The sequence below is a fragment of the Apodemus sylvaticus genome, chromosome 13 (assembly GCF_947179515.1).
Source record: "Apodemus sylvaticus chromosome 13, mApoSyl1.1, whole genome shotgun sequence".
NCBI classification, from domain to species: Eukaryota; Metazoa; Chordata; class Mammalia; order Rodentia; family Muridae; genus Apodemus; species Apodemus sylvaticus.
This window is the reverse complement of record NC_067484.1, coordinates 47,968,476-47,996,250: the sequence shown is the minus strand read 5'-3', so window position 1 is coordinate 47,996,250 and position 27,775 is coordinate 47,968,476. Positions and strand designations below refer to the sequence as shown.

At 34.2% G+C, this 27,775-nt stretch overlaps 1 protein-coding gene across 6 annotated transcripts in view; it reads left to right on the top strand.

Annotated features, from left to right (window-relative positions):
* Dmxl1 (Dmx like 1) overlaps nt 1-27,775 on the top strand; it is a 158,013-nt gene that overhangs the window by 93,696 nt on the left and 36,542 nt on the right. For 4 of the 6 annotated variants that reach the window (XM_052155921.1, XM_052155924.1, XM_052155920.1 and 1 more), the window contains 9 exons: nt 727-884; nt 5,500-5,636; nt 7,595-7,680; nt 8,496-8,697; nt 10,084-10,201; nt 13,497-13,559; nt 18,534-18,620; nt 25,580-25,701; nt 26,073-26,214. In XM_052155921.1, the coding sequence (XP_052011881.1) occupies nt 727-884; nt 5,500-5,636; nt 7,595-7,680; nt 8,496-8,697; nt 10,084-10,201; nt 13,497-13,559; nt 18,534-18,620; nt 25,580-25,701; nt 26,073-26,214 (1,115 nt within the window). The remainder of the gene's footprint in view (nt 1-726; nt 885-5,499; nt 5,637-7,594; nt 7,681-8,495; nt 8,698-10,083; nt 10,202-13,496; nt 13,560-18,533; nt 18,621-25,579; nt 25,702-26,072; nt 26,215-27,775) is intronic. The other 2 variants (XM_052155925.1, XM_052155922.1) reach the window with 1 other exon arrangement.

Here is a 27,775-nt window from a genome sequence, read left to right as displayed (position 1 = left end):
TTTTATAACAAGTATAAAATATTTTCTAATAAAAATATTTTCAATGTTTAATGAGACCAGTTTGTTCTGAGCAGTCTGAACTGTGGCATTATTTTTAATTTGTATTTATTTGCCTTTTTATTTTTATTATTTATTTATTTTATTTATATGAGTACACTGTAGCTGTCTTCAGGCACACCAGAAGAGGGCACCAAATCTCACTATAGATGGTTGTGAGCCACCATGTGGTTGCTGGGAATTAAATTCAGGACCTCTGAAAGAGCAATCAGTGCTCCCCAGCCCAATCTATTTGTTTTTCTTTCTTTTTAGAGTTTATTGGGGTAGCTCACTGGTAGAATATGTCCTTGCATGCTTAAATCCCTGGGTTCAGTGTCCAGCAAAACCCTTCCCCCTAAAAACACAAAGTAAAAAGATTTGGGAAGTTTTTGTCACAATCCTAACTAGACTGTAGAGGGAAATTTTTTGGTAGGCAGATACTACATCTCTTATGCACTACATGCAATAGATAAATAGCCATTCAGGTGATTGTGAACAAGATATGATAAAAGCACAGGTTGCTAAACAGAGCTGCTTTCCTCCGTCATCCTCTCAGCTTCTCACCTGCTCTGTACTTTCATAATCATATTTTAGTTTTTGTATGCTATTCATAGTTATATTTAGCTTTTATGTAAAGATGTTAATTGGAGGTAGTACTTCTAATAATAATTTTTTTCATTTCTTTACTAGTTGAAGGAGAAAAACCAAACAGACATATTAGTCAATCAAAAGTGTCTGGCAAAGAATCTTCTCCTGTATCCTCTTCCTCTATAAATCAAGAGTCACTTGCAGTCAAGGAGAAGTTCATCCCACCTGAACTAAGTATCTGGGACTACTTCATAGCCAAGGTAATAAAACATCACTACACAGAAGAATGTACTCAAATGGGAACAAGTGAGTTTAAAAATAAATGATTAGCTTTTGGTACTTTTAAGTGTTTTCCTATGCTAGCTTTAAATTTTTTACCTTGTGTCAATATATTCAACAATATAAAAAGAAAGAACACTGAAATATTTTGATCATACATCTAACCACCTTTTAAGGAAGTATATATATATTATACACATTAGGACTCTCCATTTCGAACTAAAGTAAGATAAAAAAGAGTAGTTAGTTAACATTGTAATATACTGAATAGTGGCTGAGAATCAAGGAGTCAGGGTGTTCTGATCATCTCTTATTCCTATTCAATTTCCGTTTCTTTTTCTTTTCAATCTTTTGTTCTTCCTTCTGTCTTGACAATCAAACTTAGAACCTTATGTAAGCCTTTGTACCACTAATTCCATAGTACTTCATTCATTTTAATGCTGAGGCCACCCTGAGTTATTTTGACGGGTACAAATTTTTATTTACCAGCATTTAGTTAAATAACATTATTATTGTAAGTTTAATTTTCTACACTAAATTACATATTCATAATTGCATAAAATGCAAATTTCCCTACTGGCTCTTCATTTTACACATCATGCAAAAGATGCATGCTATGATAAGTGAACAGTCCCTTACTTCTTATAAAACCCATCAGTGATTTATCATTTAGTGCCTGTGATTCATCTCCTATACAAATTACATAGCATGTAGTTATTTTGATTTCTTGCCTCCCACAAGATATTTTACAATCAGAAGAAGGAATTGACAACAAAAATTAAAGACATAAAAGCACAATCATGAAAAGTAATAATACTAAGAAGTCATCTCAAATATAAGTGAAGTGATAGAAAAGCTATCTGTGAATAGTATGATATTTGAAAGATTATGCACACCCGAATAGAAATTTTGTAAAGCTAATCAGCATAAATATAGAAGGTAGTTTTGAAGGAAGGATGAAAATATTTCAGATGTCAAAAACTTTACATTAAAGATACAATATTTAAAATGTAGAAGAGTGGGCTGGAGAGTGCTCTAAGGGGTTAAGAGGACTGACTGCTCTTTCAGAGGTCTTGAGTTCACAATCTGTTCTAGTGTGTCTGAAGACAGCTATAGTGTGCTCATATAAATAAAGTAAACATTTTTAAAACAAAAAATGTAAGAGTGAAATTTAACAAGTTTGTCAGTTTGCCCGTATACAGAAAAAGTATGTTTCATGCCATGATTTAAATAAGAATAATGCAAGTACTTTTGGAACTACAACTAGTAAGTTTAAATGAACAAAAAACTAATCACAATGTAACTAATATTCAAATTATGCCACATCAGTTTTGGTTTTACTGCTTTCTATAGTTTCCTAATACATAGATAGCCAAAAGTAAGGTTGTTTATTTCTATTTATTTTTTATGTTTTATATATATATATATATATATGTTTAATATATCTTTAATAACTTAATGTCAAGGTTTCATTATTTTAAAAGCTACCTTCATGTTAAATGATATTAATGAACTTGTAAGTTAAACATTTTAATAGTACATATTTTTGTATATGTATATGTGTGTGCATATCTATGTGTTGGTATGTATGATTATGTATGGGGGTACACATGCACACGGGTACAGAGAATAACAGCGAGTATCATTTTTCAGGTTTATCAACCTTATTTTTGAGATAGGATATCTCTGCCTAGCCTGGAAATGGCAAAGTAGACTAGGCTTGCTGGATGATAAGACCCAGGATCTACTTGTCTCTGCTTCTTTAGTGCTAAGATACATACCATAACACCAGACCTTTTTTTGCATTGATTCTGAATTTGCTCCCTGTATTTACATAGCAAACAAGTTAATAAATGAGCTATTGCCCAGGCCTTCAACTGTACACATTTTTAGAAGCTCTATTTGTAAGTATTATAGCTTGGTCGGGAAAGATATCCTGGCATTCAGTAGCAAAGCAATACAACAAAGTCACACTGCACAACAAACCTCACACAAGACATTTATTGGGAGAGAGAAGCCCAGGAGGGAGGCAGCTTGTGCTTAGAAGAGAATCAGCAGAGAACTGGGCTGAACACATGGTTTATATAGGGTTTCTTGAGGGAAGGGGAGCTTTCAGGGTGGCTGGAGATTACAGGGATTATGTGGCCTGATTTTAGGGCAAGCTCAAGGAATGGTAGGATGTTATCTTTTTTCCTATAGAGCAGATCCTGGCCACTCTCCCGCCTTAGGGCTGGAAAAGTCCTTTATAGCCTTCCCTGCTGCTTGAGTTGGTGTAAATGGTTGTCAATATTTCTTTTTTAACATGTTAAATATAGCTCTGTCAAATTATTTTTTAAAATGGTCTCCATATAATACATAAAAATTATCTGTGTCTCAGTCTTTAGGGAAACACTAGCTTATATAATCAATTACAGTAGAATAGGTGAGAAACATTTGAACAGATTTGCAAAGGACTGGAGAGATGGTTCAGTGAATACTAATGCTTACTGCTTGTGGTGGTTTGAATGAAAAATGGTCCCTATAGGTCCATAGTGAGTGGCATTATTTGAAAGGATTAGGACATGTGGCCTTGTTAGAGTAGATATGGCCTTGTTGGAGGAAATGTGTCACTGGTGGACTTTGAGGTTTAAGAAGCAGCTCAAGCCAAGCCCAGTGTTGCTCACTCTTCCTACTGCCTGTGGATCCAGATACAAAACTCTCATCTACTGCTCTTGCCTACAGCATCACACCTGCCTGCAAACATGATTTCTGACATGATAATAATGGACCTAACCTCTGAACGTGTATGCCTTAAATGTTTTTCTTTGTAAGAGATGCCATGGTCATGGTGTTTCTTCACAGCAATTGAAACTAAAACCTAAGTTTAATTCCCAGAATCCATGTCAGAGATATTACCACTTGTAACTCCAGCTTCTGGGAATACAGTAGTTTTCTTCTGGCCTCTGGAGGCACATGCAGATATGTAGCACTTCTACATACATTTATATCCATGTACACATTGTCTTAGTGTTCTATTCCTATGAAAAGATACCATGACTACATCAACTCTTATAAAGGAAAACATCTAATTGGAATCTTTCTTACAGTTTCAGAGGTTTAGTCCATTATCATGGCAGGGAGAGAGGCAGCATTAAAGTAGACATGATGTAAGGAACAGAGATTTCTGAATCTAGATCTGTAGGCAACAGAAGAAAGAGCCACTGGGCCAGACTTGGGCATTTGAAACCTCAAAGCCCACACACCCAGGGGCACATTTACTACAGCAAGGTTACACCTCCTAATCCTGTCTAAACATTCAAATTTATGAGCCTAAGGGAGCCTAACCACCACATATTAACATAAAACCCTTTCTTTTTAAAAGAATGAAAAAACAAAGACAAAACATATGATGGAAGAATTCTCTTGTTCTTCAGGGCTATGTAATGACAATGTAGATTTCTTAATCCACCTAAAAGCTAGGCATATAGCAATGTACATATCTAACTCAATAACCTGGGACACCTGCTCCCAGGGTCTTATTATCTAGCCAGTCCAGCTGAAATCATGAGCTCTAGATTCACTGAGGGAACCTGTCTCAAAAATTAAGGTGGAAGACAATGATTAAGACACCTAACAGTGACCTTGCCTCCACAGGTGCATACCCACACAAATAGACACACACAAATGTTTTTAAGCCATAAGAACACAGTTTCATGAGAAGCCTTTAATTTTGTACTTAATCTTTCAGTTATTTGATCTCAGTGGATGGATAAAGTTACTTCTATAAACTGCTAATGCTTAGAATGCATTAATGTAGAATAAAGCATTCTCAGCTCCTCTAACCATTTGTTTTGACAAATTCTTTTGTTAAAGGTCACATAAAATTTCTATTTTCTTCCTAGGTTTTGATATTGTTTTTAGAATTTCTGCTCAGTGATTAATTTTTCAGTCCTACACTACTCTACAGAACATTCTACTTTTTCATGTTAATTGTCATATCCCTCACATTTTCAACTTTTGGGTATTTTCCAAACTACCTTATAGTAATTGGCTTTGACCAAATCTCTTAGTCTGGTAACTTTGTCTCCTTTAGGTTTCACTTAAATGCCACTTGTCAAAGAGACCTTCTATGGTCAGCTTTTACTTTTCTTCATCTTTATTTTTTTTCTTTGTAACACTTAGTGTATAAATTTTACTTAATTTTTTAGTTATTTGCTTATCTCTACCATTAAAAATGTAGACCTTTTTATGATGCCATTGGCTGTAATTCTTTTAAACATTGTTTTTTCAAGCCAATTTAATGTAGCAAGTGCCTATATTTCCCAACATTTGTGAGGTTGAAGCAGGTAGATCACAAGTCTAAGACTAGCTTGTGCTGCTTAGAAAGACCTTGACCGAGGAATGTAGGGTAGATAAGATCTATCTCAAGTAGACTGTTGGGGCACATTCTGAAGAATTTTCTTGTTTACTGAGTGAATAGATAAAATTATATCAAAGATATACTGTGGTAAATAATAGGTATTTTGCTTACAGTGAAATATCCACAAAAGGGATGAATTATGTTTGTATGCACCATATCAGATACTTGGATGATAATATATATAATTTTTGTTTCAGCCTTTTCTACCGCCTTCCCAAAGTAGGGCAGAGTATGATTCTGAGGAGAGTCTAGAAAGTGATGAAGAAGATGATGATGACGATACTTTGCCTTCTGATCTCCAACTCCATGAGCATTCAAATTCAAATTCATTCAGGTACTGAATATTATGTTTTAAGCTTCTTTTAGAAAATCACTTGGCCTATATAAATATTTTTTAAAGTAATGTGGAGTAGTAACTCACTGATTTATTATATTCTATTTAGTTGAAATTGTCAAATTGTTTTCTAAAACAATAATATTCAATTAACTTTTGATTATCTCTTAGTAAATCATTTTAATTTTCGTATTATGCTTTGATTTGGGCCCATAAGGTAAATCTTAAGACTTTAACCGTGAATATCAAATTCCTGTAGAAGATACCTTTAAAAAGCTTCTGTGATTATAAAAATCTTCAAGTATTGACTATACTCAAAAGCATTTTGAATGGTTCACTGACTTTATATTCACGAGTGATCTTATTCACATGTTTACATTGGAGCAGCAAAATATTTTATTAAGACATGGCATATTAATTATTAGTTAACAATAGTTTGAAAAGAAATAAGCAGAATTCTGGACCAGTAAATCTTTATTGAAAAAATTAAGAGATTTTGCTTACTAGTTTATTTTTTCCTGTTGAATTAAGTTTACTTTTAGACTATATAAACGTATGTATGGCTCAGAAGCCAAATTGTATAACCCAACAATTTAAGAAGGAGCCGATTTAAAAACTGGCCTGAGCTGGAGGTGTAGCTCAGTTGTAGAGCATTTGTCTTAGATGTGTGAAGCCCTGTATTTAATCTTCAGTATTGGCTTAATGGAAAAGCCAGGGAAAGGTGGTCAGAAGACTTGAATAGAAAAACCAGAGTGGGAAGGATGATATCTTACATACCCATTAAGGTAGCTACTACAAAAATAACTAAATGACAGTATTGGCCAAAATGGAGAGAAATTAGAGCCTTTGTGTTCTTTTGGTCAGACTATAAAATGGTACAGTCACTTTGGAAAATGGTAAGGTAGTTTCTTTAAAAACTTATAGCTCTATATATAAAATGGTAATTCTGCTTTGGGTATATACCAAAAGAATTGAAAGTACAAATATGTGGTTGTACATCTAGTTGATAGCAGCTTAAAGGACAGTGGATTGAAGCAATTCAAGTGTCTGATGGGGTGACTAATTAAGCACCCTATATGTATGTAATTAGAAAATTATTTTACAAAGGAAGAGAATTCTGATTTATGTTACAACATAGATGAATTTTGAGGGCATTATATAAAGAGAAATAAAATAGTATTTGATTCTGCTTTACCAAATGCATTAAATAGTCAAATTCATAGAGATTGAGAGAAGTGTATAGGGTTTTTTTTGTTTTTTGTTTTTTTTTTTTTATCAGTTTTGTTCCATGAAAAGTTGTGCAGAATGATGGTGGTGATGGTTCCAAACCAGCGTGAGCATACTGCTATTGAGAATGCTAAACTGCTAAACTTTATAGTGTGTGCATTTTGCACAGTTGATAATTTAAAGCCAATACCATGAGTCATAAACATGATCTACACAAAATTAAGGATGGGGAAATAATTTTAATTTGAACTATATAAAAATATAAAGTCAAGTGTCTCATATTTCTTGTTTCTGCTCAGTTTTTTCTGACAGTTGTAAAGATAGCCATTTTTACTAGTTACTATGTTCTTCTGATTATAGAAATAAGTACCTCTGTTTTTCCCCTGCTTATATTGAAAACCACACAATCATATATGATGCCCTGAAGCTTGCTGTTCGGTTACTAGTGTACACTGTAGTTTCATCTATTAATATTTCACTTTTATAGTTACCTTATCATTCCATCCTTTAAAACTATCATTATTTACCTACAACTTTCCTGACAGGCATTTAGGTTATTTTCACTGTTTTGGATAATGTTGACATGAATTATTAGTTATATGTATAGATCATTTAGGTTTTACAGATGTATATCTTTAAAAATAATTGCTGTTAAGAAATTGTTGTGTTAAAGAATGGCATCATTTCTAGATCTCGTGTAAATCTTTAATGGGGAAATTTTTTATTTTTAGTTGGTCTTTGATGAGATTGGCTATGGTCCAGTTGGTGCTCAACAATTTGAAGACTTTCTATCCCTTTGCAGGTCATGATCTTTCAGGTAATAAACATTTTAGTATGGCTCAGTGCCAGTTGTTATTCTTTATGTGTATTCTAAATAAATAAAAAGTTTAAATGAGTGCCTATAGTAAAGGATGCATTTCTTTAAGGTATAAACTATTTTTAAATGTTTTTATAGCTGCTGAGGGAAATCAAAGGCTCTGAACCTGATATTGTTATATTGAGACTATATCTCTACCTGGAACTAGACCTATAAATACTAACCCTATAAACCTTCAAAAATAGTTATAAGTTCCCCAGTAGGAGATGGTTATATAGACAATAAAGGAAGATGCTTCAGCTGTGAACTGTGGTTTTTCATATACTAAAATATCAGTTTAATGATAAAAATTTTGTGATTGTGTTGGGATAATAGAGGAAAGAAAATTTATACTCATTCTATTGTAATAAATCAATAGGTAATTTTCAGAATTATAAATCAAGGCCGTTATTAGATGTGAGTAGATAAACAAAAATAGTTAAATTAGTGCTTTATTTCATGGTCAGGATTATATAAGTTTGCTTATTCTCAATTTTAAACAAAAATGCTAAATGATATTCTCACTTGTTTCAAAAATTAAAGCACTAAATTTTTCTTCCATAAACATTTTCATAATCTTCAAAAACATTTTCATGTGAAATTAAATTTCTAAGTAGTAATGTTGAAATAGTCATACAAATTTATGACATTTTTTATCTTTAAAATACCAGATTATGTGTCCATATAGTCTACTAAATTTTATTAATATCCCCTGCCTTCTCAAAAGTATTTTACATAGATTATAACCACTTATCAATTATGTTTTTGTTCTTTAGAACTACCAGTTAGTTCACCTCTTTGTCATGCAGTTCTAAAAACTCTTCAGTGCTGGGAACAAGTTCTTTTCCGGCGACTTGAAATCCATGGTGGACCCCCTCAAAACTATATCTCAAGTCACACTTCTGAAGAGAATGTGTCTGCAGGCCCTGCAATACTCCGTCACAAAGCTTTACTAGAACCTACAAACACTCCTTTCAAGTAGGTTTTACCATGGATATTGTTTTATTGTTGCTGTTATTGTTATTGTTTTGCCAAAAAGAAAAAATAATAAAGAGTTTTGGAGAATCAGGCGATCTTTCGGTAGTGTTTAGAGAAAAAAATACTTACAGTTCATGCTTAACATTTTGTTCTAGGAAAAATCTATGTCTTTTGTGTAATACTTGTGATTCTCAAAGGTTATCAAACATATTTGTTGAAGATCATGGTAGTAAGTGTTCTGGCTTTTTAGGATCCCTTATTGTGACTAGCTAACTGTGGCATTGCAGAGTAAAAGCAACCACACCGAATATGTAACAAAAGGAGGCTTGGGTATGAGCCGGTAAACTTGAGTTTGTGAAAATATGAGACAGACTGGCTAGATACAGCTTGAGGAGTGTACTTGCATTGAACTCCTTCTCTGCAACAGAATAATAACTAATCAGCAGCTCTTTTACTATCCACAAAAAGAAAATGATTGACCTATAGGTAAGTTTATACAATACTTGCTTTATCTAGTAGAAAATGTTTCCCTGAATAAATGTTTACTTAACAGTGTATTTAGTTCTTCAGTGTCATCCATTTTGTTCTTGCAGAAGCATTTTTGGCCAGGAACATAGAGGTTATAGACTTACTGGTCTATAGAAAACACACTAAAATCAACAACAAAAAAACAACAAAAAACCGTTCTGCTTCTAGTTGTCTTCTATGAAACACAACGTTTTAAAAATTCTTTGTCCTTTGTTCGCAGTTCAAGAAATTACTATAGCCAGATTCAGCTCTATTCCTGTTTTTTCAGTAAAATTTTATTAGCTCATAGCTATAAATATCACTTTCATATTAGGATAAGACATAAATCAATGCTTTATAATGTCAGTAAATGCTTGAATAAGTATCTCTAGTGCAGAATCTAGAATGCTCTAAAACCTAAAACATTTTGGATGTCATATCATCTCTTAAAAAGTATTAAATTTTAGCCAAGCACGGAGGTGCAGGTCCTAAGGAAGCAGAGACAAAAGCAGGTGGTCTTTGTGAGTTTGAACCTGGTCTACATAGTGAGTTCCAGTCCTACCATAGTTTTGAGACACTGTTTCAAAAAACACAAACCAAACCCAAAACTAAAAAAAGTTCAGATTACTGATGGTCAACTTGTCTGCTTTCCCACTACAGTGACAAACTAATAGGAACCACATTGTCCACTAATCATAAAATATCAGTTATATGATCAGCTTTTTTTTTTTTTTTACAAAAAAGCTCTTTGGCTGCTTTCTTAGGTCATGAGGTGTGATCCTAGCCAATTTATTCTAATTAAACAGTAGTATAGGTCTAAGGAATTGTGAAGTTAATCAGAAATCTGTGAGATAAATAATTAATGTAATGTATCTATAGATCTAAAAATCATCTCGCACTATCTGTGAAGAGGCTTTGGCAGTACTTGGTGAAACAGGAAGAAATTCAAGAAACCTTTATCAGAAATATATTCACAAAGAAAAGATGTCTAAATGAGGTTTGTATATGTTAAAACTCTTTACTCTTTTATTACTAAAGTTTTATATAGTATTCTGTAACCAATAAACTAATTGAAGTTTGTCAGTCTTTTTAGAAAATCCATTTGATATCATAAATTTTAATGTTTAACTATATTATAAGTGAATGAACAATATTTTTGCATCATGTTCTTGGAGCTTTTTCCTCTGAAATAGATTCTGAGAGTCTGAATCTTGCACATCATGTTTTACATTATATGACTAGTTAAGAGACACTTTCTGTGATTTTCCTACGAAAGCTAAGAGAACTCTTAGTTGAAACTGATTTACCTACTGAAAACTTATTGAATATGCATATTTTTCTCTTTCTGTGAATTATATATCAATAAAAGAAATTTCACAACTCTAAAGTAGTTTATAGTTAAACTGTAACAGCATGATTATACCTTGAAAATATTACAGTGGGTTGGGATTTCTTGGTTTTTTTCTTTTTCCTTTTTTTTGAGAGGATTATTTAGTTATTAAAAAATGCATTTGATAACATGAAGATCTTACCATGAAGATCATTTTTCTTTTCTTTATACAAAATGTTTTACAACTAATAATGGTTAGGGGAACTTAAACAGTAGACACAGTTATAGTTAGCCAGTTACCCTCTGGAGTCATTAACAAAGTATAAATGACAGATGTTCTCTGAGCCATGTTCTGAGTAACAAGTAATTAGTCTGAAAATAATCTTTGTACTGGTTTTGAAGTGGGAGAAAAGACCAAAGCCATAGCATCAAACATTGCAAAAAGGTAATTTTCATATATAACTTTAAGTACTGAGTTGTTTATTTGAATTTTTTTTTGAAATTACAATGTATTTACATCATGTTCCTTTCCCATAGTAACAAATTGTAATAAACAAGTGGATGGATATGCTGTGACTATTTGCTTAAAAGTAAATACTTCAATATCATATTAAAATCTAGGCAGATATGAATGGTGTTTACTTATTAATGTAACTGTGAAAATATTGTTATATATTTAGTTTTTGAATTATTACTAACACAGCTCAAGAAAATGGAAAATTACAGTTAACAGTGAATATGCTAGACAAGACTGTATGACTGATTAAACTGTTAGGTAGAGAGGTATACTTTTTAAAATATGTTTTTCTAAAATGAATTATAATTATGGCATTCTTATATATTCTACATGGATACTGCTGCATTGTCTGAAGTCTTAAATGCTCACCCAGCTTTCTACTTTTTTGATAGTGTGCCTTTTAACATGCATTTGCACACTGGGTAATCCTGGTGAGTCAGCATAGAGAAACACTGGTACAGCTGTGCCATATTGTATGAGAATAGCAATTAATAAGTAAACTTGTACATTTTTATCTATTTTATATTATGGGTATGGGGTTTACATTTGGTTTAATGTATTTCTAAAACAATATTGACTTTTTAAAATTTGTAACAAATGTTATACATTTAACATGTTGTATTGAGCCCACAACTGAGTAGTCATTGCTGTATTCTCTGTATCAGGGGGAGGATAATGGAACAGAGTTTTAATCATAGCTTTGTCTGAATATTTGTGATACCTTCTGAAAAATTGAAAAGTGCTTTCATTGCAGTTTATTTAATAAAAGGCATGAATACAAGTATTAGGTAACAGCTTCTTTGTAACATCAGTAAGCTAAGTATTTTCCTGGATTTTTTAATCTACAAAGCAACTGTTTAAGTTCTTTGCAATATTTTTATACTAAATACACTAGCTCAATCTTTGAAAGCCTTGAGAAATTTGCTGTGGTGTGTGTTTTGTAAAGGAAAATGAATGCATATGCAGTTGGCTACATGGAGGCAAGGGTGGCTAGTGTTCTTCCCTTGCCACCTTTGGCTAGTTTGTAATTTATAGGAAGCCATGGTACAAAAACTAGCACAAGTATAAATGTAGCTGTGAAACAGGTAACTAGACCTTTTTGAGGGTGGAGAAGGGATGGGAAGATGGAAGGACTGTGACCCAGGCTGTTTCCACTGTCTCCCATTTTCTCAATCTCTGCTACACACACAGATTTTTATTCGTCTGGGCTAAGGAGAAAATGAGGTCTTGAAAGATCCCCTTTTATGATAGAAAAAGACCTTGGGTTTCATAGGATGTAGAATTCCTACTACTTCCCATTTTAGACTTAGCAGTAATAATTTGTTACTCCCTTGTAGTTTTATTGCTGACTGTGATACTCCTAAAGAGAAAGGAGTATGATAAAAAACAATAAAAACATAGGTTGGATAGAGTTAAATAAAGTCTTAAATTTATAGAGTTGTTAGAAAATGATTTAATCTTTGCTAGCAATTAAGTTGCCTGTTTGGGGTATTCATAAAATTGCATGTTGTGTATTATTAAATTAAAATGATCATTAAAGCCATTGTGAATTTAGTTACTCAGAAGACTGATAAATAGCATGTTTTGTATTTTGATGCTATTTTTTATTCCTTTACATAATTGAAAATGAAGTTTTGCCATTTCTTTATCTGACTTCATTTCTTTATCATATCTTAAAATTTTTATGTATCTCAGAGCTTTTCTTTTCCAGTATAATGTAGTTTATTGGACATTCTTTTAGTTTTAACTGAAATTTCTCCCACAGTGATTGTATTTATTTGGAAATAAATACACATAGTTTGAGGTAGTCTATTAAAACCATTCCAATAAAAGTTGGATTTAACAGTTAACATCTTTGTTTTTTATCAGTTGTATTTTATTTTCTGAGAACTTTAAAGTCCTGACTGAGCTTTTTCTTTAACCTGTACTAATGTCACCTTTGAGTGAGGCTCTATGCCTCCAAGCAAGTTACCAACTATTCCTGGCAACATGCATAGGAAAATTTGAAAGGTAGAAATTGGAATTTTTAACTAAGGATATTTTCTGGAGGAATTATATTTCATGGAAGTAAGACAGTGTTTAAGACAATAGATTGACGTTGATTTTTAATTGACACCAGAAGCTCTGAATTTACACATATAATGTACCTTAGATAAAATGTTTTAATATCAACATTATAAAATCAATGAGTAAAAAATAAAAATGTGCAGTGAAATACAATTTATAGTGGTAGATAAGGGATTTTGAGCCTTTAAGATTTCTTACTCTCTAACTATACATTCTCCAGCATATATTTCTTTTTTAATATATGAAATTTAAGAAGATATTATTTTTATTCATTTTTAGTAATTTGGTTACAAATATAAGTTTAAAAAATACCTCAGTGTTGTGCATGTTACATCTCATCTTTACTCTTTGACATGTGATTATTCTTTCTTAATCAAGTCATTAGACGACAGCAGTGAAACCATCAAAAATTCTATGATGGAGGAGCCAAACATCAATAAGGTACATTAATGTCATTCAACTGAAATTAAAAATTGCATTCTTAACCAGAACAGGAAGAGATTTGCATTTTGGTTTTCAACTGGACTTGGTTTCCAGTGGAATGAGATTCATCCCCTCAACTTACTCTTTAATCTTATCAACTTAAATGTTGCAGTCATAAAAAATGGCCCTCGTTTGTTAATTAAAAGAATGCAGTTTTAAAGGGAGTTGAATGTTCCCTGTGTTGGCTACAGATTTCTCTGAGTAAATACCTCTGAAGTTTTTAGAAAATGTAATTACATCAAGAGGTATAAAGTCCAGTAGCATTGTTCTGTGTTTGCAAGTATCACCTTTGAAAGTCAAACTTCTCTCTTACTTGAAAAATATAGCAATTACTATATTTATTTTACTCTGAAGAATAGTGTATAACACAAATGCCTTGTGCATTTAAAGTACCTAAGTTCTTGAAATTAAAGCAGAGCAAATAAGAATTTATACAAACATAAAAAACTCCTAGATTTTTTTCTGTAGCGACAACATTCAGATGTGACTCTTATTTTAACTCATACTGTGAACAAAGAGGAACCCTACACATGGCTCATAGGAGTATAAACTGGAACATGCACTATGGAAAGAATGTGGAGCTTCCCCGGAAAACTAAAAATAGAATTCACCTACCCAGACATTTCATTTCTGCCTACTCCTGAAGGGCTCTTCAGTCAATACACCACAGAGATACTAACACATTCTTCATTATTGCTGCACTGTTCACAGTAGGTAGGAAACGGAGCCAGCCTAGGTTTCTGTCTATGGTACATGGTTTCCTTAAAGGAAAATGAAATTTTGGCACTTGCAGGAAAATTGATGGAACTAGAAATCATTATTTTAAGCAAAGTAAGCCAGATTCAGACAAATATCATGTTTCTTTATGTGAGCCTGTGTGTGTGTGTGTGTGTGTGTGTGTGTGTGTGTGTGTGTATTTAGGTCATGAAAGAAGGAGACCATGAGCAGAGAGGCAAACATCTTAAATGAGAAAAGAGAACAAAGATGGTGTTTATGTGACTGAATAAACCTCATTTTCACCTCAAAAGGATACCATGACAGACCAGAGAAATGGGACTGCAGTGGCAAAACTATTAATTTACTGATGTTACTTGCATGAGCATATGTGACTCAAAAGCAGCTGCATCACTGAAAAGTGCACCTCAAATGAGTGATATTACAAAATATGCATCTCTGCAGCTCCCTGCCTAATTTATTATCCTCACAGACTGCCTTCTTTGGCCTAGGAATTCTTTACTGCTTTAAGAACTCTTGTGAACTTTCTTGAACTCTTAAGTTACTTGAGCCTTGAATATTTCATGAGCTTCTTAAATCTTCTAAGTTTTGTTTCTTGAAAATCTCAAGAGTCACTTTTTGTATAGGATGAAATGCTTCAATTTAAAGAAATAGATAACAAAGGATAATGGGAGTATGTGGCATGAAGAGAAAAGGAACCAACAGAAGAAGAGCAGGGGGGGAAAGGGTATTAAGAGAGGAAGATGAATTAGAACAGAGTATAGTAACACACATAAAAATGTTATAAGGGAACTTCCTATGATGTCTTTAAAAAGTAAAAAAGAAATCATTTTGTGAACTTAAATAACTGTACATATTTAAAGTCTGTAGCGTGTTCAGTTTAGCTGTCCCCACCTTCAAGCTGATGAGTATATACATCGACCCTCACCAACCTCTTTTAATCCTATTTTCCTCCCTTCTCATCTCTGTCATGTTCTTCCCCAAGTAGCCACAACTGTGTAAGTTAATTTTCATTTTCAGGAATTCTATATAGGTGAAGTCATATGTCATTATTTTATTTTTGCTGTTCTATTTAACACAGAATCTCATTCTGAATCCTGTGCTGGCCGGGAGCTCACTGTGTAGCCCCATGTGGCCTTATACTCAGGGCAGTCTCTGCTCAACCTTCCAGCTGCTGTGGAGTGCAGGCACAAGCCTCCGTGCTTAGCATTTATTTTTGTCTTTATGTTTTATTTAGCATAATCAATTTAGCATAATCATTTTGAGATAACTCTGTGTCATGTGTTTCGATAGTTCATTACTTCCTGTTGTTGATAATTATTATATTGTATGATTGGATCATAATCTGTTCATCTTTTTAACCTAGTGATTTGATTGTATTTTGGAGCAGTTTCAAATAAGGCTGCCTTAAAATTCATTTATAAGAGTCTTTATATAGAGAATTTTATTTCTTTTGTATAAATGTCTAGGAGTTAGATAGCTGACTTACATGGTAGGTATAGATTTTTACACTACTAGATATTGATGCAAGGGTCTCTAATGTACTAGCCAAGTATTCTATCACAGAACTGTACCTATAACCTTAGTATATGTTTTAACTCTTTAGGAACTTGTCCCATGTGTTTCCCTGGGTGATTATACCATTTTACAGTTTTACTAGCAGTGTTTAAGATCTCATTTACCTTTCATTCTAACATATGACATAGTCGGCTCTTAAATTTTGCCAATTGTTATAGTTTATTGTAGATTTGCTCTTCCATGAAATTGCCATTTCCTCATTTTCATATTACAAACATAATTAGAAAACTTGTCAGTTTAAAAAAAAACAAAATATCAGTTCCTTTTAATGTTCCTCCTTCTCTTCACTAGGTGTCAAAACCTAATATGGTTAGGTATTATTGCTAGCCCATTTGACCAAGGTTGCTCTTGTCATAATTTGGCTTTGAAGTATTCTAAATTCATTGCCAGTTTCTATCCTCTCTCATTTCTGCATTTCAATATCCTTTATTACTATTGATCCCTGTCAGTTTCCTAACATTGTTGCTTCATGTAATTTCTATAACACCAAAGTTGCTTGTGTTAGCCGGTTTACTGACAACTTCTAACCTGTCCTCACCTATATCTTTCCTTGAGAATACTTAGTTCTGTTTTTATTTTCCTTTTTGATTGATCTTGCAAGAATACAACCCATTAGCACAATCTATCTCCTTCTAACCACTTACTACTTGCGCTCCTGATCCAGTCCTCCCCAGTACTCTCTTCAGCCATAACAACTTCTTACCCTGTTTTCTGACAGCCATTCTCACATCCTTTGTTTCAGGTCCTAACAGATTTTCCAAAATAATTTGATGGCCTCTAAACATTTTTCTGACAATTGGATTTGTATTATAGTGTTTAAAGCTGTTCCATAAACTGAACCCGCCTGTTTTCTAGATCTTAAATCCTAGACTCCCCGATCCCCACCCCTCACCCTTCTCGCTCTTGCTCCAGCCCGATTCCATCCAGGTCCTGCTCTTTCTGTATAGTCATTCTTAGATAAACTTTACACGAAGCTCTTGAGATGCTAGGCTCCATTTCTTTGCTCACCCTTATGGGACTTAATAGTCTATTTGACATGGGGTTCAGAACCTTCATATTTAAAATATCACCCCAGTTGAATTTCAGGCAGGCCATCTTAACAGCATGCTGTTGAAAACATTGTATCAGATAAGAATGTATTCCCATGTTGAGAAAGCTGTTTTGAAATTCATTTGTGCCTGCTTTCCTTCCATGGTAAAGTTGGAGAAAGTTCTCCTTTTGAGCAAGCTTGTTCCTGCTCCATGTTACCAGCAGACCCTCTAGTCTGTGAAAATGTCTTGTCTCTTCTAATACTTTAAATTCCTTAGTGGTCATGTCTCTTCTAATACTTTCAATTCTAGTAGTGGTCTCTTGGTGTACTTTGTTGATAACCCAAAACCACTGGAGCAGCCTCGTGTGTACTTTAGATACCAAATAGATAAATGGATAATTCCAGTTTTTATTTTAGGAAATATAGGAATGGGTCAGAACTAATTCTTGCCTTATTATAGAAGTAGACCCCTCAACCCAGAATGTTTATCAAACATTGAAATTATTTTACAAATTATCTATATATTTTAGATTGACTGCATTTGACATTTATATATCCAGGAACTATAAATCAGAATATGTAGACTTTGTTGTTGCATATGACTCTGCACCTTTCAATTAAATAGTCATTCTGGGGGCCATTTCTAAAATAATTTTTTAAATCAATGTGCAGGCATCTAAGCTTTCTGCAAAAAAAAAAAATAAATTTGTTATATGCTAATTTCAAAATAATGATTTCTGCATTTCATAACGTGATTTAAAACATTTCTTAATAGCCTATTTAAGATGGTTAAAGGTAAGGATGTTAAGGTAAAAAGAAGCAAAACAAGCAATGTTTCTTTTAATTGCCTGAACTTTCCAACTACCTATTTTGGAAATGCTGATGTTATAGTATTTGCTTCTTAACTCAAAAAAAAAAATGTTATACATACATAAATGGATACACAGAATGTCAAATATTTATCCTCATATAAACTCACTTGAATTTATTCAACTACTAAAATGAATTACTGATTTGAATGAATTACCATTTCGCCCGGACTCCAGTTTCTCCTTATTAAGTGGAGGGTTATTTTAGATCAGAAGTCAGTAACCTACAATTAGCTGGTAAGATTACAATAGTTGTTAGTCTAAGAACTAAGAATGGCCTTTGGACTTTGTAGTAAGTGGTTTAAAGGGAGAAACAAAATACTAAAAATACTTACAGTGGTCTGTAAAGCTGGACTAATTACCACCTGACCTTCCTTGCAATGCTTATATGTATTATTAAATAATTACACTACTTAAACTCTTGGAAAATCTTTACTTCAATTATTAGAATGTCTTGATCCTTTAAAAGTACTTTAGTGTTCTTGAAATAAATAGCTCAAGAAGCTATGTTTTATCAACTGTAATTTTTCATATGAAAAAAACTTAAAAATTACGCTCATCAAATTCTTTTCTGGTATAATTAACATGTATAGTACATTTAGTATTGATGTATTTGAAAACTTTGTTAAAATAACGTATGAAATAACTAAATAATTCGCATATATTCATTTGTTTTATTAATAAAATAGCAATTGTAATATTATACTTTTTTCTATTTAGATAGAAGCAGATCTAGGGTATCCTGGAGGTAAAGCAAGAATTATTCATAAGGAATCTGACATCATTACTGCCTTTGCTGTTAATAAGGTAAGTACATAGATACTTGTATTTTCTATGACTTATAACTATTCCTTATTGGAGAACATCTTACCAGTTCACTCAGTGATAGTACTCTACTTCCAAATCTACTTCCCATTCCTTAAATTACTATCTCAGTAAGATTTGTCTTTAGTAAAACTATTATATAATTTACTAATGTAGTTTTATTATTGGGAAATATAATAAACTATTCTACACAGAGAACAGTATTAGGTATTTGACTATCAACCAATAACTTTAAAATATATGCAAGATAATGCATTAGTTAATCCAAAAAGGCTTTCTTGGGCCTTATATGAGTTTACTGTATATAATTCTAGAACTTAAACTCATATATTAGCAGATCTCTGTCTTTGATGTATTTCTGTAAAAATTGTTTGTGTTTTCTCAGTAGTTTTTAGTTGACTGCTTAAAGTCCTCATTAGAGATATTTGTAAGCTCTTGGAGATGATGTCATCTTAATTATAACAGTCCAAGGTGAAGTTTGTCTAAAGTGAAGTTTGTCTGAATCACATCCCATTTTAATTTCCCCAAACTGCTATACAGCATAGTTTCTGGTGTCTCACTGTTTTTTTTTTCTTTTAATTTAAAAGGGTAGAGTTATGATTTTTCATGTATACCTAAAGGATACTTTAAATAGTGTATGTGTACATATTTATTTTTAACTTTAAAATATTATCCAGCCAGGCCATTCTTCGAACTCCTTACTTCAAGTAAGACTCCTGCTTCAGCTTCTGAGTACCTTTTAAATCAGGCAGAAGTGCAGTTAACCCCTTAGGTAGTTCTCAAGTTGTAATATCTATGTGTGTGTTACTGTCCACACACTATAATGTGTTCCTCCTCCATAAAAAGGCAGTCTGCTCTGAGAGTGAGCTTAAGAACAGCCAGGGCTTTGAGTTTGTTTATGTAGTGGATTGCATTGATGGATTTCTGTATATTGAACCATCCCTGCATCCCTGGGATGAAGCCTACTTGGTCATGGTGGATGATCATTTTGATGTGTTCTTGGATTCAGTTGGCAAGAATTTTATTTAGTATTTTTGCATCAATATTCATAAGGGAAATTGGCCTGAAGTTCTCTTTCTTTGTTGGATCTTTGTGGGTTTTGGTATCAGCATAATTGTGGCTTCATAGAACGAGTTGGGTAGTGTTCCTTCTGATTCTATTTTGTGGAATAGTTTGAAGAGTATTGGTGTTAGGTCTCCTTTGAAGGTCTGATAGAATTCTGCACTGAAACCATCTGGTCCTGTGCTTTTTTTGGTGGGGAGACTTTCTATGACCCCTTCTATTTCTTTAGGGGTTATGGGACTGTTTCGATGATCTACTTGATCCTGATTTAATTTTGGTATTTGGTATCTGTCTAGGAAATTGTTCATTTCCTCCAGATTTTCCAGTTGTGTTGAGTATAGGCTTTTGTAGTAGGATCTGATGATTTTTTTAATTTCCTCAGTTTCTGTTGTAATATCTCCCTTTTCATTTCTAATTCTGTTAAATTGGATACTGTCTCTGTGCCCTTTGGTTAGTCTGGATAAGGGTTTATCTATCTTGTTGATTTTCTCAAACAACCAGCTCCTGGTTTTGTTGATTCTTTGTATGGTTCTCTTGGTTTCTACTTGATTGATTTCAGCCCTGAGTTTGATGATTTCATGTCTTCTATACCTCCTGGGTGAATTAGCTTCTTTTTGTTCCACGGCTTTCAGGTTTGCCATTTAGCTGCTAGTGTATGCTCTCTCCAATTTCTTTTTAGAAAACTCAGGGCTGTGAGTTTTCCTCTTAGTACTGCTTTCATTGTATCCCATAGATTTGGTATGTTGTGCCTTCATTTTCATTAAATTCTAAAAAGCCTTTGATTTCTTTCTTCATTTCTTCCTTGACCAAGGTATCATTGAGTATTGTTCAGTTTCCATGTGTATCTGGGCTTTCTATTGTTTTTGTTGCTATTGAAGACCACTTTTACTCCATAGTGCTCTGATAGGAGGCATGGGATTAGTTTAATCTTATATTTGTTGACATCTGTCTTGTGACCAATTATATGATCGATTTTGGAGAAGGTACCATGAGTTGCTGAGAAAAAGGTATATTCTTTTGCTTTAGGATGAAATGTTAAATCCAATTGGGCCAAAGCTTCAATTAGTGTCACTGTGTCCCTGTTTAGTTTCTGTTTTCCTGATCAGTCTATTGAGGAAAGTGGAGTGTTGAAGTCACCCACAATTATTGTGTTAGGTGCAGTGTGTGCTTTGAGCTTTAGTAAAGTTTCTTTTATGAATGAGGTTGCCCTTGCATTTGGAGCATAGATGTTCAGAATTGAGATTTCTTCTTGGTGGATTTTTTTCCTTTGACCAGCAAGAAGTGTCCTTCCGTGTCTCTTTTGATGACTTTTAGGTTGAAAGTCAATTTTATCTGAGATTAGAATGGCTACTCTGGCTTGTTTCCTGAGACCATTTGCTTGTAAAATTGTTTTCCAGCCTTTTACTCTGAGGTAGTGCTTGTCTTTGACACTGAGGTGTGTTTCCTGTATGCAGCAAAATGTAAGGTCCTGTTTATGTATCCAGTCTGTTAGTCTATGTCTTTTTATTGGGGAATTGAGTCCATTGATGTTAAGAGATATTAAGGAATAGTGAATATTACTTCCTGTCATTTTTAATGTTATTTTTATATTTGAGTGGTTATATTCTTTTGGATTTGATGAAAGAAGGTTACTATCTTGTTTTTTCCAGGGTGTAGTTTCCCTCCTTGTAGTGGAGTTTTCCCCCTATTATCCTTTGTAGGGCTAGGTTTGTGGAAAGATACTGTGTAAATTTGGTTTTGTCATGGAATATCTTGGTTTCTCCATCTACGATGATTGAGAGTTTTGCTGGGTATAGTAGTCTTGGCTGGCATTTGTGTTTTCTTAGAGTCTGCATGGGATCTAGCTTTCATGATCTCTGGTGAGAAGTCTGGTATAATTCTGATAGGTCTTTATATGTTACTTGGCCTTTTTCTCTTACTGCCTTCAATATTCTTTCTTTATTAAGTTATTATTTTCTTTATTTATTCACTATTGGGAATAGTAAATATTGCCTCCTGTCATTTTTGATATTATTTTTATATTTGAGTGGTTGTCTTCTTTTGGATTTGATGAAAGAAGGTTACTATCTTGCTTTTTCCAGTGTGTTGTTTCCCTCCTTGTTTTGGCGTTTTTCATCTATTATCCTTTGTAGGTCTGGGTTTGTAGAAAGATATTGTGTAAATTTGGTTTTATCATGGAATATCATGGTTTCTCCATCTATGGTGGTTGTGACTTTTGCTGGATATAGTAGTTTTCGCTGGCATTTGTGTTCTCTTAGAGTCTGCATGAGATCTGCCCTGGATCCACTACATAAACTCAAAATAAAAAAAACCACATGTCAAAAAAAAAAAAAAGCAAAAAACAAAACAAAAAACAAAAAAGCCGGGCGGTGGTGGCGCACGCCTGTAATCCCAGCACTCTGGGAGGCAGAAGCAGGCGGATTTCTGAGTTCGAGGCCAGCCTGGTCTACAGAGTGAGTTCCAGGACAGCCAGGGCTACAAGAGAAACCCTGTCTCGAAAAAACCAAATCAAAAAACAAAAACAAAAAAACACATGGTCATTTCATTAGATGCTGAAAAAGCATTTGACAAAATTCAGCATTCTTTCATGCTAAAACTCTTGGAAAGAACAGGAATTCAAGGCCCATACCTAAACATAGTAAAAGCAATATACAGCAAATAGGAAGCCAACATCAAACTAAATAGAGAGAAACTTGAAGCAATCCCACTAAAATCAGGGACTAGACAAGGCTACCCTCTCTCTCCACATCTTTTCAATATTGTATTTGAAATTCTAGCTAGAGCAATTAGATAACATAAGGCAGTCAAAGGGATACAAATTGGAAAGGAAGAAGTCAAACTATCACTATTTGCAGATGACATGATAGTATATGTAAGTGACCCAAAAAACTCTAGCAGAGAACTCCTACACCTAATAAACAACTTCATCAAAGTGGCTGATTATAAAACCAAGCCAAGCAAATCGGTAGCCTTCCTATACTCATAGGATAAGCAGGCTGAGAAAGACGTTAGGGAAATGGCACCTTTCACAATAGCCTGAAATAATGTAAAGTATCTTAGTGTGACTCTAACCAAACAAGTGAAAGATCTGTATGACAAGAACTTCAGGTCTCTGAAGAAGGAAATTGAAGACCTCAGAAATTGGAAAAATCTTCCATGCTCGTGGATTGGCAGGATTAATAGAGTTAAAATGGCCATCTTACCAAAAGCAATATACAGTTTCAATGCAATCCCCGTCAAAATCCCAACTCAGTTCTTCATAGAATTAGAGACATTTTCAAATTCATGTGGAATACCAAAAACCCCAGGATAGCTAAAATTATTTTCAACAGTAAAAGAACTTCTGGGGGAATCATTATCCCAGACCTCAAGCAATACTACAGAGCAAAAGTGTTAAAAACTGCATGGTATGTATACAGTGACAGGCAGGCAGATCAATGGAATAGGATTGAAGACCCAGAAATGAACCCACACACCTATGGTCACTTGATCTTCGACAAAGGAGCTGAAACCATCCAGTGGAAAATGATAGCCTTTTCAACAAATGGTGCTCGGAGGTTCAATTGGTTCAATTGGAGGTCAGCATGCAGAAGAATGTGAATTGATCCATTTTTATCTCCTTGTACTAAGCTCAACCCCAAGTGGATCAAGGACCTCCACATAAAGCCAGACACACTGAAACTAATAGAAAAAAAAACTGGGGAAGACCCTGGAGGACATGGGCACAGGGGATAAGTTCCTGAACAGAACACCAATAGCTTATGCTCTAAGATCAAGAATTGACAAATGGGACCCCATAAAATTACAAAGTTTCTGCTAAGCAAAGGACAAATCAAAAGGACAAAACAGCAACCAACAAATTAGGAAAAGATCTTCACCAACCCTACATCTGACAGAAGGCTAATATCCAATTTATACAAAGAACTCAAGAAGTTAGACCCCAGAGAACCAAATAACCCTATTAAAAAATGGGATACAGTGCTAATCGAAGAATTTTCACCTGAAGAACTTCAGGTGGCTGAGAAGCACGTTAAGAAATGTTCGAAATCATCATTCATTAGAGAAATGCAAATTAAAAGAACCCTGAGATTTCACCTTACCCCAGTCAGAATGGCTAAGATTAAAAACTTAGGAGACAGCAGGTGTTGGCGAGGATGTGGAGAAAGAGGTCCACTCCTCTACTGCTGGTGGCATTGCAAGCTGATACAACCACTCTGGAAATTAGTCTGGCGGTTCCTCAGAAAACTGGGCATGACACTTCCGGAGGACCCTGCTATACCACTCCTGGGTATATACCCAGAGGATTCCCCAGCATGCAACAAGGACACATGCTCCACTATGTTCATAGCAACCTTATTTATAATAACCAGAAACTGGAAAGAACCCAGATGTCCCTCAATGGAGGAATGGATACAGAAAATGTGGTATATTTACACAATGGAATACTACTCAGCAATTAAAAGCAATGAATTCATGAAATTTTTAGGCAAATGGTTGGAACTGGAAAATATCATTCTAAGTAGTTAACCCAATCACAAAAGTGTACACATGGAATGCAGTCACTGATAAGTGGATATTAATTAGCCCAGAAGCTCTGAATACTCAAGACACAATTAGCATATCAAATGATTCCCAAGAAGAAGGAAGAAGAGGGCCCTGGTCCTAGAAAGGCTTGATCAAGCATTGTAGGGAAGTACCAGGATGGAGAAATGGGAGGGGAGTAATTGCGGAATGGGCGGAGGGAAGAGGGCTTATGGGACATATGGGGAGAGGGAACAGGGAAAGGGGAAAGCATTTGGAATGTAAACAAAGAATATAGAAAATAAAAAAATAAAAAAAGAACAGCCAAGGCTACTGAGAAACCTTGTCTCACAAAACCAAAACAAAACAAAAAGTATAAGTAAGTAGAAATGAATAGTCACCCCCAGATATAAAATCTGTTGGTTATTTGTATACACATGATTATATAATTTCTCTCCCTTTAATATTATAGTTTTGCATTCATCCAAATTTTGTTTTAAGATTTCATTATTTATACACTCTGCACCAGAAGAGGGCACCAGATCTCATTATAGATAGTTGAGAGCCACAACGTGGTTGCTGGCAATTGAACTTAGGACCTCTGGAAGAGAATCTAGTGCACCTCTGAGTTTTCTCCAGCCCCCATATTTCATGTTTTTTAAAATGGCATTAAGATTGAAATGTTCCCATGTTTCATTGGATGTTATCTGTACCAAGAACTGTGATCTGTCTAAGATTTTATCTATATTAAAGCTAGCAAGTTAATTTTTAGTTGATTGGAAGCTGTTCGATAATGTAAGAATCCAGTTTCTCTGACTAGGAACAGATAGTTTGTATCTAGCAGTAGAAGCAGCCACTACAAGATGAATCTTTTCACACTTATTCCTTGGGCTACCAGTGACTTGTTTCCTGCCAACTCCTGCGGAGTGACAGAAACAGGCCAGATAGTAGTAGCTGGACTTCCAGTGGGTTCTATTACTAGAGAACGTCACTGTGTTCAGAGACCCAGCTGTTTTCCCATGCAGCTACCACAAGTGTGAGCTACTGCAGTGGACTTGTGTGCATTTTTGGTTGTACAGATACTAAGAATAAAGTAATCTAGAAGATGAGAGAAGAGAGAGGAAATGAGCTAGTGCAACCATTTCATTTCTACTTAGCTTTCTGATAGATTTAGTAGAATTCCTAGAATATAATCATATCTATTCAGTTCAAGCTTATGATTATTTTACTAAAAATTTAATTATTAAAGTTAATTTAAAATGTTAATAAGCATACTTTTGTTCATGTTTTTAGAGACTTTCTTTAAACATATACCATATACCGTTTTACTGTAAAAGTTAACATGATTTATTTTTCAGGCAAATAGAAATTGCATAGCAATTGCCTCCAGCCATGATGTACAAGAACTGGATGTTTCTGGAATTTTGGCCACGCAGATCTATACTTGGGTGGATGATGATACAGAAACAGAAACCAAAGGGTATTTTTATGCTTTGTTTTTTAATTCAGTCATATAATATAAGTGACTATATCCTTTGAACTGTAACTTTGAAAAGATTCCTTAAGAGACAGGAATAAGTGCCCTCTTGATGTAGCACATAGGTCTCAAAAGTACCACTCTTAATTGTAGGCTGAGTAGGCGCTGGTTTGCTAAAGAGTGGGTAAGGAGTGACAATAGGTTCTTAAAGGGAAAATTAAAGTTTAAAAAGAAGATGGAAAATTTGCAGATATGAAAGTTGTTAGTTGAAGCCAAAGAAAACTAACTTTTAAAGGAAATACAAAGTGTTTAAATTTTCATATATTTAAAAAAAGAACTGATTTTTTTTCATTCTAGTTGATATTCTTTTGTAGATCAGAAGACTTCTTGGTTATACATGCTCGTGATGATTTATCAGCTGTTCAGGGTTCAACTCCATATACACACAGCAACCCTGGCACTCCAATCAACATGCCATGGCTTGGAAGTACACAGACAGGCAGAGGAGCATCAGTGGTATGTAAGCTTCAAGATACTTAGGTTTATGTTTATCCTTTCCCCTTTAGGTTAGTGCATAAAGGATGATTTTAAAGGTTTTCTTTAAGTCTTAGATCCTTCCAAAATGTGCTGTCATCTGTTTTTAAATCTCAGTCATGGGGCAAGATGAAATCTTAAGTAGTTCTAATTTGCATTTCCTTGATTACTAAGGATGTTGAACATTTTTAAAAAATGTTTCTCAGCCATTTGTGTTTGATCTTTTGAGAATTCTTTGTTTAGTTCTATACCCCATTTTAAAATAGTCTCATTTCCTTGGGGGTTTTTCACTTTTTAATAAAAAACTGGTTTTCTTTCATACAGCATATTCTAATTATATTTCTCTTCCCCAGCTCCTCTCACATCCTCTCCGCTCATCCAAGTCCACACCCTTTCTTTTCCTCTCTATAGAAAACAAACCAGCATATGAAAATTAAGAATGATGATATTGAAATAAAAGCGAACAAACTAGAATATAAAATGAATAGGGGGAAAAAGAGCCAAAAGAAAAAAGTTTTAAAAATTTATACAGACCTTAAGAGATACAGCTGCACACATAAAACCCTTAAAAAACAAATTTAGAAACCATAATATATAAGAATAAAATCTGTAAGGTTAAAAAATTGATAAAACATTATAAAATCAAAAAAAAAGGAAGAAAGAAAAAAATACTCCAAAAATACCATTGAGATTGTTTTATACTAACTATCTTCTGCTGGGCATGGGGCGGCATGCGCTTAAGTGTAGTTTGTATACCCAGTGAGACTCAGGAAAACTGAGTTTTCCTTTGCAAGTGGTTATCAACTGGAGAGAGCTTTGGGGTTGGGAATGGAGGCTACTGTCTATTTCCTCTCTCAGCACTGTCTTACTTATCTGGCTTAGACCTGTGCAGGCCTTACACATGCTGCCACAGTTGCTGTGATTTCGTATGTATGTCAGTCCTGTTGTGTCTAGAAAGTGTTCTTTCCTTTCTGTCTTACATCCTTTTGGGCTCTTAACAACCTTTCTGCCTCCTATTCCAGAGTTCTCTAAGCTATGAAGGGAGATATTTGATGGAGATTCCCCAATGAGGACTGAGTATTCCAAGATCTCTTACTCTCTGCACATTGTTTAGTTGTGGGTCTCTATTTTTTCCCCATCTACTTCAGGAGTGAGCTTCTCTGATGGCGGACCAAGGCACTAATCTGAGTATAGCAGAAGGTCATTAGTGAAGGATTGAATGAATATGCTTGGCCCATGTGAAGTGGCACTATTACGAAGTCTGGCCTTGTTGGAATAGGTGTGGTTTTGTTGAAGGGAAGTGTGTCACCGTGTAGGCAGGCTTTGAGGGTTCCTAATGTTCAAGCTCCACCTAGTGTGGAAGAGTCAGGCCCCTCCTGGTTGCCTTTGAATCTCGATGTAGAACTCTAAGCTCTTCCAGTACCATATCTGCTTGGGTATCTTCATGCTTCCTGCCATGATAATGAACTGAACCAAGTTTTAGACTTGGTAATGGTATATCTTCACAGCAATAGAAACCCAAAGATACCATTAGGAGTCATTT